Source organism: Aulonocara sp. 'chitande type north' Nkhata Bay, linkage group LG20, assembly GCF_057382095.1.
Source record: "Aulonocara sp. 'chitande type north' Nkhata Bay isolate Kocher_YH1m ecotype deep benthic linkage group LG20, A_spYH_male_GT1.1, whole genome shotgun sequence".
Lineage (NCBI taxonomy): Eukaryota > Metazoa > Chordata > Actinopteri > Cichliformes > Cichlidae > Aulonocara > Aulonocara sp. 'chitande type north' Nkhata Bay.
This window is the reverse complement of record NC_141363.1, coordinates 18203924-18219423: the sequence shown is the minus strand read 5'-3', so window position 1 is coordinate 18219423 and position 15500 is coordinate 18203924. Positions and strand designations below refer to the sequence as shown.

Genomic DNA, 15500 nt, shown 5'->3' with positions numbered 1-15500 from the left:
GAGGTTTCTTCCCGTTAAAAGGCAGTTTTTCCTTCCCATCAAATGTTTCCTAACAGGGGATGTTGCTATTTCTTTCTAATATTGTCGTACATATTAGCCTACAATACAAAGTGTTTTTAGGTGACTACTGTCGTATATTGGGAATATAGAAATAAAATGTAATTGAATTGATTAACCTCTTAAGCCCCAATGCCCCCCTGATACGGGGGCAAAAGGCAGGAGATCAGTTAGGCTTGGGGCTTAAGAGGTTAAGGTTAGCATAAAGGGAAGGATATCCTTAAGTTATACCCTTAAGTATCCTGAGCCTGTGTATCAACCAGTACTCAATCTGAGTATATAGCCTGTATGTGTGTTTATTTTTAAGTGTATTTCTGTACCTATGAACAGCAGGGTAAAGATGATGACCAGCTGGTACACTCCATGGCCCAGGATGTTCTTCATCATGGTCAGTGAAATGAGCGGGTTGTTCCGGCCATAAGGCTTTCGTAGCAACAGGGCCTCAGTGGGGGGCTCGGTAGCAAGGGCCAGAGAAGCAAACGTGTCCATGATCAGATTTACCCACAGCATCTGCACCGCCTTCAGGGGAGAGTCCTGCAGAGAGATTTGCAACCATGGGTTGGTATCACAAATCGTGCATAAAGTTCTCCTGCAGTAATTTATTTCTTCTACAGTTGGAATTACTAATTATTTTATTAATTGTCTATGTGTGTCTGCGTGGTAAAAGTAATCTAAAAGTGACTGTAAGGTTGCTGAGGACAGACTGTCTGCAGTTAAATTCGTTTTGTATTTTCCATTTGTTTTTATTTAGTTTAACATTTTTATCGTCAGTTAATTTCAGAGTAGGTTTACTAATTTAACTTTTGTTTTTATATGTGTGTGTAGGTTCTCGGTCATTCTGTCATGAATCGCTGTACGGTAGGCAGGAGTTGGACCCAAAATGCAGGCACTCAGGCACGAGGTTTAAACACAAAGAACTCAGCTTTATTTGCTGGCAGGAGTTAGGATGCCTGGGTCGTTGACCCAGGGTTTTTGAGTTTATTATATTATTTATCATTTCTAATCTTGGGTTTCTTTGTTAGAGTTCTCTTTTATGGTTTATGTCTCTGTGCATCGTTAGTTGCTGTCTCCCCTGTCTGCGATATCCCCGTATCCAGTCAATGTCTGTGTCTGTCCTGGTCCCACGTCTCTGTTCCCTCTGTTGCAGTGCCTGCGTGTGAGTCTGTGTCTTTAGTTCAGTCTGTGTTATGTTTCCTGTTTTATTTTGAAGGTCCATGTCTGATGTTAATGTATCTGGTTTCGCTTCCCCTTGTCTCGTTAGGCCTGATTTGCCCCAGCTGTGTTTCCCTCCTGTTACCCATTCCCTGCCTGATTGCTCCCTCTGTGTATTTAAGCCCTGTGTTTCTCTGTGTCCGTGTCGTGATCTACCCTCATTCATGCTGTGTGGCCTGAAAATATTCCTGCCTGCCCTGCCCTGCCCTGCCCTGCCCTGCCCTGCCCTGCCCTGCCCTGCCCTGCCCTTGCCTGCCTGCCTTTCCTGCCTGCACACAGCCGGACAGCAGGAGAAAGTCATACAAAAGCAAACTAAACTGGAAACTCACAAACTAAACTCACAGTGAGACACAGGGATATCCCAAGGTAAGTTTTCTGTTCCACATTCGGAACAGAAAACAAAAGCAGTGCACAGTAAACACCGGAGCCCAAGAAAACAGCCCAAACACAGTTCAGTTCAGGGGGCCGACCGTGCGGACGGCTACGGCGGCGGCGTGGAAACAGTTCAGGCGGCTGACCGTGCGGACAGCAACGGCGGCGGCGACTCAGACGAAGGAGATCTTGGGGAAGAGCTGGCCATGCAAGGTGTGGACGAGGAAGTGGCGAGTCAACCGCAGGACCAGACCACACGGCAGCTTAGCAGCTGCGGGACCAGAGGAAGCTGAAGCTGACGCTGCAGACGAAGATCTTCATCTTCGTCTGCAGCCTCGGATGAGGCTGGACCAGACGTGGATGAAGACTCGGATGAGGCTGGACCAGACGAGGATGAAGACTCGGATGAGGCTGGACCAGACGAGGATTAAGCTGGACCAGGCCGTAGCATCTTGGACCCTCCAGCGGAGACGAGGAGGTTCTGGCCAGGCTGACCTGAACCCCCAGCGGAGACGAGGAGCGGCTGGAGAGGTTCCCCTGAACCCCCAGCAGAGACGAGGAGCGGCTCGAGGGGTTCTCCTGAACCCCCAGCGGAGACGAGGAAGTGCTGGCCGGGCTCACCAGAACCCCCAGTGGAGACGAGGAAGAGCTGACCGGGCTCACCGGAACCCCAAGTGGACGAGGTAGATGGCGGCGCGGGAGCCGCAGAGTGCTTAATCTGCTCACTCGAGCCTCCAGCAGGAGCAGATGCAGGGCTAGAGGGTGTGGGGACCCCTGACTGAACATTAGGCTGACTAGGTGGGTGAGTGTGTGGCTGACCAGGGAACTGAATTGCTACAAGGGACTGAACTGAAGTCTGAACTGGCACAGGGGACTTTGGGGTCCCTAAGGACCCCAAAGCGCTTTACACTACATTCAGTAATTCACCCATTCACACACACATTCACACACTGGCAATGGCAAGCTATACTGATGGCTGTAGTGATGGCTGATGGCTGTAGTGAGAGTGGTGAAAATGGAGTAGGTGGTGGAGTTGATGACTGCACAGGAAAATGAACTAGGGGTGACTGCACAGGAAACCGAACTAGAGGTATTAATGACGATTGGGGAGAAAGTGGAGCTGGTGGTTGAGTAGATGACTGAGCTGGAAACTGAGCGGCGACTGGGCGACAGACTGTACTGAAGGAGACTGAAGTGCTACAGGGAACTGAACTGGTGGCTGCTGAGCTGCAGGAGACTGAACTGGGGACTGTAGTGACGGTTGTGGTGACAGGGACATGGGAGACTGAGCTACAGGGAGTGGAGACACTGAAGACGGAGTTATGAGTAGCAGGGCTATAGGCTGTGCTGCGGGCAGCAGTGACGATGGTGGTGGAGGTGTAACGGGTGGAGGAGTGGCCGAATTGGTTGCGGGCCGGGCGGCTAATGGCTCAGCCACAGAGTGCATTAATGGCAGGGCTATAGGTTGAATGACTGACTGAGTAGCAGCCTGAATGGCTGAGTGTAGTGATGGTTGTGGTGGAAGAGAAGCAGCTGGTAGTGTGGATGATGGAGCTAAGGGCGACTGAGTGGCAGACCGAACTGATGACTGAAGCAATGGTAGAGGTGAAAATGGAGCTTGTGGTGGAGTTAATGACTGTGCTAGCGGGGACACAGGAGACGCAGCTAAGAGAGCTACAGGAGGCTGGGCAGCTAAGAGAGCTTCAGGAGGCTGGGCAGATTCACATTACTATCCGTAGCACAAAACACAACCCCTGAATGAATAGTCCCACGGTTCGACACAGAAAAAGAGAGTTTATGAGAGTGAGGAGAGAAAGTCAGGAGAGAATGGAGCCAGCTAAGAAGAGGAGGATGTCCTCCCCTGTGTGGGAACATTTTGATTTTATTCCTCCCAACAAGGTATGTAAATTTCTACAGAAGATGTATTTTCATAATACTGATGGTGCAATACAATTTATGTTAAGGGGCTTTACTTTTGTACAAGGTGAAGTGTTTGCTATGTGCCAGGGAGCTGGGATATAACAACATCAGATGTGCACCTTGTTAGGCCTCTGGCTTACCACCACATATTTTAAACGCAATGCAGGTTTCTGTAGAGGAAACCCTAGATGTGCCATGGGCACATTCTTTACATGGAGGAAGGGGAAAGTAAAACTCTTGGCTCTTATAAAGGGACAGCACCTAGCCACTGGTACAGACACCAACTAGGGATGAACAGAATGACAAACAGTGCTGAGGAGTAACTAGGGATGGGTACCGGTATCCGGTGCCATGATGGCACCGGTTCTGACATAAACGGTAGTAACCAGACCGAAAAGCAGCACACATTTCGGTGCTTTATTTCGGTGCTTTATTTCAGTGCTTTTTTTTCCTGAGCTGTGATACACTTTAGATTCTAGCCAATCATTTTACGTTTCCGAGGACAGTAGGCAGGTCCAGGTACGTACGTACGTTCTTTTAGAGCAGAGCTACAGATTAAAAATGCCCTAGGCGAAGCGGTCAAAAGTCTGGCTGTACTTCACAGCAAAAGATGCAAACTCAGCAGCAACAAGTGCTTTAAGCTGATACTGTGATACTGTCAAAGGAGGTAACACCTCAAATCCGATGAAACACCTGGCGACGCATAGCGTTTTTTTTTAAAAGCCGAGAAATGCGCCGTATTTGATAGCTTGCTGCGAGACCTCACACCGTGCACATCTACTGCGGGTGGGTTGCCAGTTATCGGACCCGGAGCAACATCCCCCAAAAACCCGAAGAATAAAGTCCTGGCCCCTAGCCCTGCCAGTGTAGCAGAAATGATGACGGATGATGATGGCAGCAGCCGCCGTTCTTCTCTGCGTGAGTAGCTTAATGTTGTTCGTGTGTAATTTACGTTGAGTAGGCTATTAAATGAATGCATGTAAGGTGAACTAACAAACATCATCATAGCTACATGCGGCTGTCTTCTTGTTTGATGGCAGACACTCCCTTCACCATGGCCAAAAAGGCTAAAATGACCAAAGAAAAAGTGGAAAACAGTTAAACATGAGAGGTTTTTGGACAAAGTTTGTGTTTTTTCCATTGTTTAAGCACTGCTTCCAGCCAAGAGTGATACCATATATGCCCCATAGCTGCAGAAAAGGCTAACATTGTTATCGTTTTACAAAAAAACAGCTGAACATGAGAGGTTTTTGGACCAATTTTGTGTTCTCCATTCTTCAAGCACCGGTTTGAGCACCGTTTAAGCACCGGCACCATTTCAAAAGTACCGGTTTGGCACTGGTATCGGATAAAACCTAAACAATACCCATCCCTAGGAGTAACACAATACATGTACCGGCGTTACGTATTTAAAATACAAAATATGAGTAACTGTAGTGCGTTACAGTTACCGTTTAAATAGGTGATAATTAGAATACAGTTACTTTGTTGAAATAAACGGTTTATACGGCAGTCTTTTCCTGTTTCATATGTTAGGCTCTTAGGCTCCCTCTTTAATTTTGGATTCTTAAACGCATTGCCAGAAACCCAAAGAAAACATGCGAGAGGCTCTAGTGTAAGCATCCTGTTAATGTTGGTGGCATCAGTTATAAATGTGTCACTTCAGTCTCTTTGATGTACTATTGCTTGCTGTGTGATTTCTTACTATTACTGAAGGCTACTCACCACCGAGCTAACATTGTTAGCTGGCGTTAGCTAAGGTCAGTTCACAGACTACAGACTGTTAGACTTGATGGACAGCATTAACAACCTGCTAGCTGCAAACAATCATGTAGAGTTCTGAAAGCAGACAAAAAGAAAACATATTACTGATGAAAAGGTTTTCTATACGAAATCACTGCAAGAAGTGCAGCCTTACCTACTGTTTTTTTTACTGTTACTTATTATTTATATCTTTAACATGTTTCTTTCCACATGTTTCTTTTTCCATAGCCGACAGCACCTCTGTCACTGTGGACGGGTCACTGTCACATGTTGAAATGTAAACTGATGCAGTTTTAGAATGCTCAAAAACAGCTGAATTTAATTTTTTCATCTAGATTTTAATAGTACAGAATATAGCCATTTTTAAATATGTTTCCAGCTTGTTTCTAATGATATGATACAGTATGAAAGCATGTAATGTGAGATAAAAAGATATATGATCTGATACTCTTTTGCAAACTGACCAGAACCATTGGTGTCCTATAATAGTCCACTCTCAGTGAAGTAGTGTGTGTGGCTGTCATCTCCAAGAACAGGAACTATTCTTTGAGAACTAGCCTTCTTTCTAGTTACAGCACCTCTTCCATTGTGTCTGCCTGCAATGGCAGATCTAGAAAATTGTACTTTACATTGGGTGGGGGCAAATCAGTCTAGGCAGGGTGGCACATACCTCTTAGTGAAGTATGTGGAAATCTGCCTGGTCTCCTCTGAGTTTCAGCCATGACTTAGGGACTGAAAGCAGCAGTTGCCCAGCTGACCGGAGGGAACTAGTGGTTACATAAGGCTTCAACAAATCTGACAAATAAACGGGGCCAAACCATTTAAGGATTTAAAAAACAATAAAAGAACTTTAAAACTGATCCTAAATTTGATTGGAAGCCAATGTAGAGAGGCCAAATGTGGTCGAACTTTCTTCTACCAATTAAAAATCAAGCCACAGCATTTTGAACTAATTGTAAGACCAGCCCCTATTAAAATGGAATTACAGTAATCCAGGCGTGAAGTAATAAAGGCATGAATTACAGTTTCTAAGTTACATTTGGAGAGAAAGGGCTTGCCTTCGATAGACGTCTGAGGTGGTAGAATGCTGATTTTACCACCCCATTCATGTAGTCATCAAAGGTAAGTGCAGAATCGATCTTTACTCCAAGATTTATGTTTGAACTATTCAAATGAGAGGTCAGAACAGCGAAATCAACATCTGGAGGGTTGAAAAATTGATTTGGGCCAAGTAAAATCGCTTCCGTTTTACGATCGTTAAAATTAAAACTTTTGTTAGACAGGTATGATTTAAACCTCAACAGTGCCAAGTCAGAAATTCCCACACAATGGTGAAGGTGGGAGATCAATAGATTGTGATCCACTGTGTCGAAGGCAGCGGTCATGTCCAATAAGACCAGCACTGCATATTTACCACGATCAGCAGCTACCAGAACATCATTGATAACTCTTACAAGGGCTGTCTCCGTGCTGTGAAAAGGCTTAAAACCGGATTGAAAAATTTCAGACAACTGGAAGTCATTCAAGTAGTCCATCAGCTGAGTATAAACAATCCTTTCCAAGATCTTACTTAGAAAAGGAAGCTTAGAGATAGGTCTAAAATTTGACATGATTGAGGTATCTAAGCCAGGTTTCCTAAGCAAGGGATGTATAACTGCATGCTTAAACTCACTAGGTACTTGACCAGACAGAAGAGTAGTGTTAATAATGTTCAGAATTTGAGGTCCAATAATACGAAATACCTTTTGGAGAAAGCGGGGAGGAACCACATCATTCGGAGAACCACACGGTTTAGCATTTAACACCAGTTTCTCTAAATCAGGCAGAGCAATTGGTAGGAAGGTGGATAGCAAACATGAGCACGAAACATGCTTAGAAGGGTCGGCAATAGGAGTTGGAGGTCTCATGCTTTCAACCTTGTCCACAAAGAAATTAATAAACTTATTACACAAAGCCTCAGAGGACGGCACGGAAGCATAGCAAGTACAGAATTTATAGTGTTATACAGAACACAAGGGCTATGCCAGTTTTCTTCCGAGTGGCTGCTACTCAGAAGAAAAAACAAACAAAAAAGAAAAACAAAATTAAGTGCACGGTGAAAACTAAATGTCTGAGATGACCTTTAGTACAAATGTACAAGTTACGTCTGACCCAAAAGCTCAGACTGCTTTCAAACATTGTTTCAGAGCATTTTTCTACACTTGGCTACCAATCTAATTGTTTGCAACATTGGCCAAATTCAATATAAGCATCAAGATGCTTGGAAGCATGATAGTTCCTTCTTCGTAATTAAAGATTGTTAAAGTTGTTCATAATACAGAAATACAAACATGTAGTCACTAGGGGTGGGCTTAAAAAATCGATTTTCCCAAATCAAAACTATTTTAGTTTGAATAATGCGATATCGATTCATTAAATCCTGTATAAATGTATTTTGCCAGAAACACCAGAATCTCAGGTTAAAGCTGACAAAACTATTTCAACAACCATCAAACAGCTAAAACAGCAAATAAGAGCAGGTAAACAGATTCCGCAAAAAGATGTAAACACAAAGCGCGGATCTCGCCGTTCACCCGGTGGCACATACGCGACACGCCATTGGGTGCCGAAAGTCGACATGTCACAGATTCTGAAACTGCAGGTTTTGTCACTCTCCCACCAAAATTCACTGAACCAGCAGCAATAGAAGATCAAAACTACGCTTCATGTTTGAAAAACATTAACATGATTTCTCTCTTGCTTTTGCTGTTCTGCTTCCACCAAGATAAAAATCATACTTCCTGCACAGCTATGTGTAGACCAGTTTACCATCAGAAATCTGTTTTCTGCATTATTCGTTTGCTTATCAAACACCAGTCTACGTTGTGCACAGCACTGTCGCCCGCTGTGTTTTTTTATTCAAAAATGACCTCCAACTAGAAAGTCTAATTTCTGCTGTTCAATATTGAAAAAAGTTTAGTTTTTACAAAATATGCCTAATTGCAAAATACTTACCTCTGCCTCTAATAAAACCCCTGCAAAAAGCCAGGCCAGGAAAATCTCCTTTATGTTTTTCTATGCTTTATCCTCAGTTACTTTGACACAATTTTGACTGTCTGAGTCAAAACTGAATCAAATCAAATCAGTTATAGAAATAGAAATCGATACCCAGCCCTAATAGCCCTATTACATAACTGTGCATTTCTAAGTTGATCATCATTACTTGTCAAACATATAGAAATGTTTCCAAGTGTCAGGACATCACTGCTTATATAAGCTTGGTGTACAAATGCATAAAAAAGCATTGTGCATTACGTTTGCCCTAGCAGGTATAAGTGAGCGACATTTACAGAAGTGATATCTGTGTGTGTGTGTAGGAAGGCACATGTGTCAGCATATATGTGTATTCATCTGTCTGTCTACCTGGGTGATACAGGCCCCGGTGAAGGCCACGATGACAGCCACTACGTTGACTGTGAGCTGGAACTGTAGAAACTTGGAGATGCTATCGTAGACGTTTCTTCCCCACATCACTGCCTTGACAATGCTGCTGAAGTTGTCATCAGTCAGGATAATGTCAGACGCCTCTTTAGCCACGTCCGTCCCTGCGATACCCTGACAGAGATTGAGACAGAGTGAGGGGGAGTCAGAGACTCATGACATGATTCATGCAAGCATTCAAGCATCCAAATTACTTTGGAGTGCTACTGTCTCAATATCATGCTGTCCTGCCTCCAAGTGCTACCACTTGGCATGAGTAAGAGCTGTGGCCAAAATAAAATGCACACTACTCAAAACACTTGTTATTACAAAGTACAATGGAAAATACTCTGTCCTTTACAGATTTATAATAGATGTATTTTATACATCTTGAATCATAAAAAGATTTACTTCAAAAATACAGAATAAGAGACTGATTACTACAAAAAATGTCATGACAGAAGCACATTAATCCCAAATAAACACTAATGGTGAACAGTATCTCAGGTTACCATGGCAAAGCCCACATCAGCCTTCTTCAAAGCTGGGCCGTCATTAGTTCCGTCTCCTGTTACTGCAACAACCTGCCTCTGTTCTACAACGCTGCTATCAATGATGCCTGGGTGCAAACACAAAGGAGGAAAAAAAACAGTTTTAATTGGCAGTGAATCGGTTTGTATATGAGTGTGTGTTTTGGTTTATGGACTCACCTTTAACCAAAGTGTGTTTATCAGTTGGTGAGGACCGAGCCAGCACGCGCAGTTTGGGCCAGATTTTATCGATACGCTCCTGTTCAATCTGTTAGTTTAAAACAAAGAAAAGCCATAAACTAGTCTCTGCTTTAACTACATGTCACTGTGGATTCAAAGCGTTAAACATGTTACAAAGGTGTGACTGACAGAAAAAAATAATAAGGAGAAGAAGCACTTGATTCTTATATACTGCCCTCCCTCATTCAGTGTAACCATCCTGTACCCTTGTATAGTGATCACTTACACACAGCATTTTTAAGTATACATTTAAATTCATACTCCATAGAAAACTAGAGCCACAGCACTAATCAACAGCCATCTATCCCATTAAGCATTCTGCTAAATTCAAAGCCTAAAGCTAAATAGGCGGGATAAAAGCATTGCCCATACAATTTTTTGCCTTTTATTGTGTACACTAACTACAGTGGATACAGCCATGCCAGAGGTAATCTGAACCTCTTTATATTGGTTGCAAACCTAAATAGCTTTCCTTTGATAATTTAACTGATTTTAGATGCCATCTTGGTGCAAGTGGACTATGAAAATAGAGTAGCTAATATTCTGTGTGCTGCATCCTGCATGCTCTGTCTAGGCATCTACCTCGCACAGTGTACTTCCTATAATTAGAATGCATCTGACTCCTAGTGTGTTTCATTTTAGATTTGTGAATTATTTGTGATTTGTGAATAGTTTCTCCTCCTGTCATGGTTTGGCAGCCCTCGCCAGTCGACCTTCACCCGATGTGTCTGTGTATTGTGTTTTGTTTTGGTCTTGGCTCCCCTCTGGTCCTCTATTTCCCTGTTTGTGTGTATTTGTTTTTGGACGTGTGTGTGTTTCCGGAAGTCCGGTTGCAAACGTCTGCAGACCCTGAAGATTTCCTGCGCTGAAGTCAGCCACACCTACTGCTCATCAGTTCTCGTCAGCTGCAGCTGCTTGTCATCGCGGGCAGTCTCCCTACTTAACTGTGTGGCTGAGCTTCAGTCGATGCTGGATTGTTGAGTTTAGTTGTCAGTATAGCCCCGGCTCAATAGTGAAAACTTTGTGTGTATATCTGTGTGTTGCTCGCTAGACTAATCATTGCGTCTTGTCTTGCCAGGATTTGGGATTGGAGCCCCTGTACAGATTGAAATTTGGAGTTTCCCGATACACGCCACAGACATGAACACTGTGTGGGATTTGGGAGAAATCGCCACGGGGGCCACAGTGCGGGGATTGTCACATTGTTATTCACCTTTGTTCACTGTAAATAAATTCACTGTCTCTCTTTTGGAAAAGTCCTGTGTTTGGGTCAGATTCTTACCACAAATGTCACACCTCCCAAATGTCATAAATTGACTACAAATTTATGACAGAAAGTTTTTTAGAAAATTGAGCCACCTATGACTTGTCAGTTTATCAGCATATTTTACATATTGACACATTAAATAATCAGGCCCCATCTTATCTTAATGACCTTGTAGTACCATATCACCCTATTAGAGCACTTCGCTCTCGCTCTGCAGGCCTACTTGTTGTTCCTAGAGTATTTAAAAGTAGAATGGGAGGCAGAGCCTTCAGTTTTCAGGCCCCTCTTCTGTGGAACCAGCTTCCAGTTTGGATTCGGGAGACAGACACTATCTCTACTTTTAAGATTAGGCTTAAAACTTTCCTTTTTGCTAAAGCATATAGTTAGGGCTGGACCAGGTGACCCTGAATCCTCCCTTAGTTATGCTGCAATAGACGTAGGCTGCCGGGGGATTCCCATGATGCATTGAGTTTTTCCTTTCCAGTCACCTTTCTCACTCACTAATAGACCTCTCTGCATTGAATCATATCTGTTATTAACCTCTGTCTCTCTTCCACAGCATGTCTTTTATCCTGTCTTCCTTCTCTCACCCCAACCGGTCGCAGCAGATGGCCGCCCCTCCCTGAGCCTGGTTCTGCCGGAGGTTTCTTCCTGTTAAAAGGGAGTTTTTCCTTCCCACTGTCGCCAAAGTGCTTGCTCATAGGGGGTCATATGATTGTTGGGTTTTTCTCTGTATCTATGAAGCGCCTTGAGGCGACTTTTGTTGTGATTTGGCGCTATATAAATAAAATTGAATTGAATTGAAATTGAATTGAATAAATACAAGCTTATATATAATAAACCCGGATTAAAAAGATGCATAAATAGTAAAAGATAAGTAAAGTCTGAGAATATAAATACCAAAGAGTAAAATTCATTTGTTCAATTTTCTTGTATATTAAAAAGATCAAAGTTCATGTAAAATGATTAAAAACATGTTTGCATTGTTTAAAATAAGTTATCTTTCTTTTATTGGGAATTGCTTGTGAGAACTGTAATTTCCTACGGGGATATGGTCTATGAAGGTAACACAGGGTGGAGAAAGAAAAGGAGAAATAAAAAGACAAGGCAAGAAGAGAGGGCGGTCTTGTTTTTATGTAATGTTAGTAAGTGTGTTTTGACTTTTCGTAAAGACAAGTCACAATGTCGATAAGCTAGTGACATTACACGTAAAGTTTCAGCGTGAGTCTGCTGGACTGTGTGTTTTGTTTCTTGTGGCCGCGCACGCATTTGAGTTAAAGTGAGGCTAACCCAGCCGTTCGCTAATAAGGACTACTGTAGACTGCCGTTTCTCTAAAGTTGTGGAACGTAACAAGCTGCAGAGGATCGTTACTGAACTGGATAACGACGGACAGACCCCAGATAGTCACTTAGAGTACCTCTGGCAACGTGGGAAGCTAAAACAGGTAGCTTGTGGAGCACGTGGAGATCACAGACCTTCCTCATCTTTGTGCTACTGCATCCTGTTGCCTGGATTAATCTGGTGGGAGTTGCAAGTTTCACAAGGTATTGAGTTTATTTATTTTTTGCTCATTGAGTGAAGAACTTCCGGTTGGGAGATCTTTTGGATTTATACTGGAGCAATACAGGCCTGCAACGTAGGGTGTATTTCTGACGGCTTTAGGTTTAATTTGGGACTATAATTGTTTTATCACTGGTGGTTTACATTGTATATGAGGAAATTCTGTGTACAGCTGGTAAATTGCTGTGTGTATTTTGCTTTGCCTGAATACTGAAACCTGCCATTTTATTATTTTATTGTTTTCATTGTTTGGTAAATTGAAGGAGGGTTGCAATGCTCTACTTTACATGGTGTATGACATAATTTACTGCACTGTAGACACTAGTGTTCATTTTCCCGTGTAGTGCTACTGTTAAGGAATAAGCTTCATTGATCCCAGAAACAAAAGAGAAGTTAATTTAAAAATATCATACGAGAGTACACTAGAAAAAGAACCCAAAGCCCATTTATTTAATGGTATTGAGTAAATGAGGGCTACATAAAATGGAGGCACCGCTGGGATGTTTTTGGGTTTCATAGAAGTATTAAAGGGGCAACACACTAAAAAAAAAAAAAAAGTTAACCTACAGTAGCTAGTTTACATTTCTTAGTATTTTTTGCTACAAAGAGTATGGCAGACCACACCGGGCTTGCTGCAGAGCTGAAGAGTTGGTGTCGGGGTGAAGGTTTGGAGGAAGCTAAAGCACTCTTGGTTCTGGTTCCAGAAGAAGTGGAAATAGCCCAGATAGAAGAAACCTTGGAGACTATTAAGTGTCTAGGGCGAGTCCGGGTTAGAGGGCACTTGTTCCACACCCCCTTGAGCTGCCTAATGGTTCTCTGCGAATGCAAACAAAGTATACCTAAAGATAATGCACCCAAAGAAGTGCTGGACCAGCACAGTGGTAAGAAATGAATGTGCAGCTCCTGACGATTTTGCTGTGAAGTTGAAGAGTCTCTTAGACACTGAGGGTAGGACTATGGAAGACATATACAAAGCTTATTAATCAGCCTTGCTCCTCCGCAGCCCAGCTCTGATCCTTCCATAAACTCCACTGAGTCTGTCTTGCAAGTGGTTGGTGATTTTTTGGAGAAGGCACATAAACCACAAGCTGAAGGTGGTTATTGGCGTTTGAGGCTGTTTTCAGGGAACTTGCCAGTTCCCCCTAGTGAAGACCCCTTTGACCATTGGCTTGAGCAGGCATGGCTCATGGTAGAGGAAAGGGACTGTACAGACAAGGAGAAAAGGCACAGGCTGATGGAAAGTTTAAAGGGGCCAGCGTTGGAGATTGCCAAATCGGTTCGTGAGTCAGACCCGAGGCAGGTCCCGTTGAATACTTGGAGGCGTTGGAAAGCACATTTGGCAGTGCTGAGTCTGGGGATGATCTCTATTTCGCTTTCTGCTTAATGCAGCAACAACCAAGTGAAAAACTGTCTAATTTCTGAGGCGTCTGGAAAGGGCCCTTACTAAAGTTGTCCAGAGAGGATGATTTCCAGCTTCTAGCAAAGACAATGCTCACCTAGAACAACTTCTGAGAGGGGCTGTCACTTCCGATCTCATGCTAATTAATCTGCACCTGAGAGAAAGAAAGTCCAAACCCCCAACTTTCCTCCACCTCTTAAGTGAGATTCGCACAGAGGAAGAGTGTGAGGCATCAAGGAGAAAACTAAATACCTCAGTCCAGCATGTACAGACAAAACCTTCAGGGACTGGCAATACAGAATACAAAGTCTCAAAGCTGAAGTTAAAGAGCTTAAGGCCAAGTTAGCCACTTGAAGTCCCCTGATGTCATAGATAAAGATTCGTCCTCAGTACAGTCAAGTGAGCACAGTGACACCAGAGAACTGGCTGCTTTGAAAAGACAAGTGAAAAGACTGCAACAGAAAGTAGCCCAACGAGATACTGCTCCAGACTCTTCGGTAAAACTGGCTACCATGGGAGCAGTAGAGGCTACCTCAAAGACAAGGACCCTTTACCAGAACAGAACGCCTTTGGATGAGCAGTTCTGTTACCGTTGTGGGGAAAAGGGACATTTTGTCGCAAAGTGTCAAAATCCTGAAAATCAGAGCAAAGTTATACGAAAGCTCATCCGAACTGTCAAGACACTGAAAGAAAGTTCAGGTACTTCAACAAGTAATGCCACTGACACTGACTGCCATCTCAAGCAGTGTCTTCTGACTTCTTCCACCCCAGCTGGAATTCCAGAAGGACTGATTGGGCCGCCAAGTATTGTGCCACTTAAAGTGAATGGACAGCCCTGTGATGCCTTATTTGACAGTGGATCACAGGTCACCATAATATTCGAGTCCTGGTATAAAGCCCATCTGCCTTCCATCCCAGTGCATCCGCTCACTGGTCTCAACATTTGGGGTGAGTCCAATGTCAGTTACCCCTACCTTGGCTATGTTGTGGTAGATGTTGAGTATCCGGCTGAAGTGACTGGCACCAAACACACTGTACCAGACCTTGCCTTGATCTGTACAAGCCCAAAAGAAGAGCAGATTCCTGTCATTGTTGGCACTAACACCAGCCATGTCCGCAATTTGGTACAGGAATGCAGAAAAGAGGGGCTTGACATAACCAAAAGCCTGGGCATCCAAATTCACAGGGAGTCGCTACCCACATTCACAGACTCCCTCACGCTAAGCTCTCGAGATGACCAGGTTGGCTGTGTGACTTGGCAAGGTTCAAATCCCTTGTCCTTACCCCCCAGAAAAGACTTGCAAATAACCTGCAAAGTTAATTTTCAGCAGACAGTTGGCAAAGAGATCTTCATGTTTGACTCTTCTCCCTTAGCTCCTCTGCCAGGTGATGTCCTGCTACAGCCCATGGTTGTGCCCGCCAATGCGGTACAAGTTAACAGCTTCAGAATCCTGGTGCAGAACCAGTCCGCCAGGGAAACCATTATCCCTGTTGGAACCGTCATGGGTCACCTTTATCGCACCGAAAGCGTCATCACCATGCCAAGCAAAAAACCAGAGATGACAGCATTTGACAGCAGCCAGATCGACTTTGGTGACTCTCCTGCGCCTGAAGAGTAGAAGGACCGGCTTAGACAGAAACTAGCGGAACGCTCCCACGTCTTCTCAGTCCATAAATGCGACGTTGGCCTCGCAAAAGAGGTGGAGCACACCATCCGCC

At 43.8% G+C, this 15500-nt stretch overlaps 1 protein-coding gene across 4 annotated transcripts in view; it reads right to left on the bottom strand.

Moving 5' to 3' along the window:
• atp2b3b (ATPase plasma membrane Ca2+ transporting 3b) overlaps positions 1–15500 on the bottom strand; it is a 103616-nt gene that overhangs the window by 21397 nt on the left and 66719 nt on the right. For all 4 annotated transcript variants that reach the window (XM_086276683.1, XM_086276684.1, XM_086276685.1 and 1 more), the window contains 4 exons: positions 9495–9582; positions 9297–9403; positions 8728–8919; positions 378–591 (listed from right to left, as the gene is read on the bottom strand). In XM_086276683.1, the coding sequence (XP_086132809.1) occupies positions 378–591; positions 8728–8919; positions 9297–9403; positions 9495–9582 (601 nt within the window). The remainder of the gene's footprint in view (positions 1–377; positions 592–8727; positions 8920–9296; positions 9404–9494; positions 9583–15500) is intronic.